The 3,655-nt window shown below is 47.2% G+C and overlaps 1 protein-coding gene across 1 annotated transcript; it reads right to left on the reverse strand.

The window, feature by feature from the left end:
* Positions 1-2,682: 2,682 nt before the first annotated feature.
* Positions 2,683-3,423, reverse strand: rnf182 (ring finger protein 182). Its single transcript, XM_078200657.1, has one exon. It carries the CDS (start codon positions 3,421-3,423, stop codon positions 2,683-2,685), a length of 741 nt encoding a protein of 246 aa, XP_078056783.1.
* Positions 3,424-3,655: the final 232 nt, after the last annotated feature.

Genomic DNA, 3,655 nt, shown 5'->3' on the forward strand with positions numbered 1-3,655 from the left:
CTACTGCAAGGAGAACAACCCCGGCATTGACACACAACCAAAGTTCTTTATCCCTGGTAGTATTCTAGTAAAGCTCTCTGCAATCTTTCCAAGGCCTTGACAGCCTTTTGTGCTCAGATCTGTGGCCTATATTTTGTAAATATGAGCATAATTTCCTTGCTCTTGTACTCAATGCCTCTATTAATAAAACCAAAGATCCCATGTGCTTTTTTAAAAGCCTACTCAACTTGCCACCTTTAAAGACTTGCCTTACTTCCCTGCATTAAATTTCCTTTGTCATATCTCAAAAGTCTGCCTATATCCATAAGTTTATTACTATCCTCCTTATTGTTTACTCCATTTCCAAGTTTCAAATTACAAATTTTAAAATGATCCTTTGCACAACAAAATCCATTAAAACATGTCAAAAAGAGGAATAGCCCTAATACCAATTCCTGGAGACCACCACTGTATACTTCCCTTCAGTCTGAAAATACAAGTTAATCTCTAATCTCTGCTTTCTGTCCCTGATATCTCAAGTAACATTAATATAGGGCAGGTTGACACAAGTAAGCACATCTCAGGTATCTGCCCTTCCCATTGCTGCTAGAAATTCTGTGGAGATAGGGAAAAGGATTTTTTTCTGGACCAGACCTCAACACCTATTGGGCCCCTGAATGAGGCAACCAATTTGGATGAAGGTGGAAAAACTATAATGGCAAGAATTTTACCTGTGACAAACGCGCTTGATGGGCAGGACCAGAAGCAGCTGCGTTTTCCACTTCCACCCGAGTGTCTCTCTCCAATCTCCCACCATCTCCAACAATGGGCGGGATTTTCCGACCACGCTCACACCCAAACCAGAAAATCCCACCCAAGGTCAACAGCATGGTGGCGGGCGGGATGGGAAGATTCCGGTCAATGTGTCCCTCTCCAACCTCGCACAATGTGTCCCTCTCCAACCTCGCACAGTGTGTCCCTCTCCAACCTCCCACAGTGTGTCCCTCTCCAACCTCGCACAACGTGTCCCTCTCCAACCTCCCACAATGTGTCCCTCTCCAACCTCGCACAACGTGTCCCTCTCCAACCTTGTACAATGTGTCCCTCTCTAACCTTGCACAATGTGTCCCTCTCCAACCTCCCACAATGCGTCCCTCTCCAACCTCGCACAGTGTGTCCCTCTCCAACCTCGCACAGTGTGTCCCTCTCCAACCTCCCACAATGTGTCCCTCTCCAACCTCCCACAATGTGTCCCTCTCCAACCTCCCACAATGTGTCCGTCTCCAACCTCCCACAATGTGTCCCTCTCCAACCTCCCACAATGTGTCCCTCTCCAACCTCCCACAATGTGTCCCTCTCCAACCTCCTGCCCAGTCTCTCTCCCACCCTCTCAAATCTCCTGCTCTGTCTCTCTCTCCAATTTCTTGCTCTGTCTCTCTCTCTCTCCAGTCTCCTGTCCTCTCTCTCTTCAATCTCCTACCCAGTCCCTTTCTCCAGATCGCGGCCCCCCACAACAATTCCCGGGGCAGCCCTGACCTCCCCTGTCCCGAAGTGCCTCGATGCCCAGGCCCCACCCCCCCACACTCCGGGGTCAGACCCCCCCCCTTTTGGAGGCAGGCCTCCCCCACCAGAGGCAGCACCACCCCACCACCCGGCAGACCATCCCCCGCCCCAATCACTGCCTTCCCTCCATCCCAAACCGATCACAATGCAGAATGGCAGCTGGACCCCCCACCCCACCGATCGCACCCAGACCCCGCCCACAATAAGCCCCGCTCCCTTGGCATTGCCTGATGCCTGATGGGCAGTGCCAAGGCAGCACAGGCTGGCAGTGCCAGAATGCGCATGCCCAGGGGGCACTACCGCCACACCCTCTGGGGGACCCCGATTGCCCACTTTTCATTCCGGCAGGATCTCCCGCTAGTTCCCCGAACGTGGGGAGCTAGTCTGAATCCTCTGGAATGAAGTACTCCTGGCAAGGTGGGAGATTTGATCGGGACCTGAAAAGTCCCGATAATTAACTAATCCACATATTTAAAATAGATTAAAAAAAGATTTAAATTACGTAACTTCATTCCCTCCAGTTTCCAGAGTGGTCTGGCGGCGACTGCTCGCCAGCTCTGGGAGATGTGCATGCGTTCCCCGCGCATGTGCAAATCCTATTCAAGGCCGCAGACGCGCTTCTCCCGGCCGGACCCACCAGAAAAGTGGCGGGCATGGATGGGAGAATTGCGGCCCGTGTGTCTCTTATTAATCTCCCGCAATGTCTCTCCCTCTCTAATATACTGCACTATGTCTCTCTACAATCTCCATCATCTAACATCTCTATCATCTAATATATATAGAAATGGATTAGCGTACCTTTATTAGGACGCATAGTGATTAGATTTAAAGGTCTATTATGAATCCTGACATTTTCTTCTACACTTTTCAAACTACAATATGATACTTTGTTCAATTTACTTTCCCTCGTGCTTTTCGGATTGTGACTATTCACTTTGAACAGAATAATGTGCCTTAAGAATATGTTGCACATTGAGGAATAAACTATCACTGTTTGTAACAATTTTCTACTGCAAGAATAGCCTCACTGGGCACACCAAATGGCAAAATGACATAATCCACAAGTCAGAGTTAATACGCAAAGCCTGAATTCCTATGACCAGGATGCGCTACTGTAACTTCATACTTTTAGATTTTGCTTCACGAGGATATGCAATCCAAAAACTCATGACACAAGCATTGACAGAAACCATAGACCATAAGTATACCTAGACTGGAGGGAACAAGACTGACAAATATAATCCCCATTGTGACCTTCTGAATCACTAGCAGATATACACCAAGAGGTAAAGAAGCAAAATATAGAAGTCCTAGTACCCAGACTAGGATTCTTCCTATGGTATGACAGAGTAGGGGAGGACAATTCCAAATTTCCCACTGCTGAGACATTGAGGCTGTTGAATCAAAACTGGAGTTGTGGACTTCCATGGCTGATGGTGATCTCTGAGATAGTGGGGATTCTCTTTGAACTTCCATGATCGTGATAACCAGACAATTTGAGGAGCTATGGGAGGGGCTTGCAATGGAAGCTAATGTTTTTGGACTCAGCAGAAGCTCAGATGGGTTGTCCAAGGCAGGCTTTCTATTCTTCTCCTTGCATGCCAGGGCAGCAAGGACATTACTATCATCTGGAAGTCCACCAACTTCATCATCTAGTACACTCGTCTCATACCTGCAGAAAGGACAACTAATTATACTTTGTGAGGAGTCTCCAGGGTCTACAATCTTATACAGGCATTTGGCACACACCCTGTGAAAGCATTCCAACAACTTGGGTCTCCTGTTCTTCAGATTGTAATGGTTATAACAGATTTTGCATTCCAGCTCCTCAGAAGAAAAGAATTGTTTTTCAGTGGAACCACCTGTAGTCTGGAAGTTCATAGCGATTGTTCAACTATAATGACAATGGTTTATTTCAGAAGGTTGTTTGTGGTTTCCATTTTAATGTCAGTAAATCCAGATAGGAAGCAGTGAAGACGGGCAAACCTTCGTCAGCCCCCACTATGTCCCAGAGAATAGGCAACTTGCATTTGACAATTGTGGATCCATGCAAGTAAATTGTCAGACTACCTGTAGGGAGAGAAATAAGTCATACTTTGTTCATTGTGCTGAA

The sequence above is a fragment of the Mustelus asterias genome, chromosome 2, assembly GCF_964213995.1.
Source record: "Mustelus asterias chromosome 2, sMusAst1.hap1.1, whole genome shotgun sequence".
Lineage (NCBI taxonomy): Eukaryota > Metazoa > Chordata > Chondrichthyes > Carcharhiniformes > Triakidae > Mustelus > Mustelus asterias.

Excerpts from the sequence above, each read along its gene's own strand:
- rnf182 (XM_078200657.1), bottom strand. The coding sequence starts at position 3,423 with ATGAACTTCCAGACTACAGGTGGTTCCACTGAAAAACAATTCTTTTCT.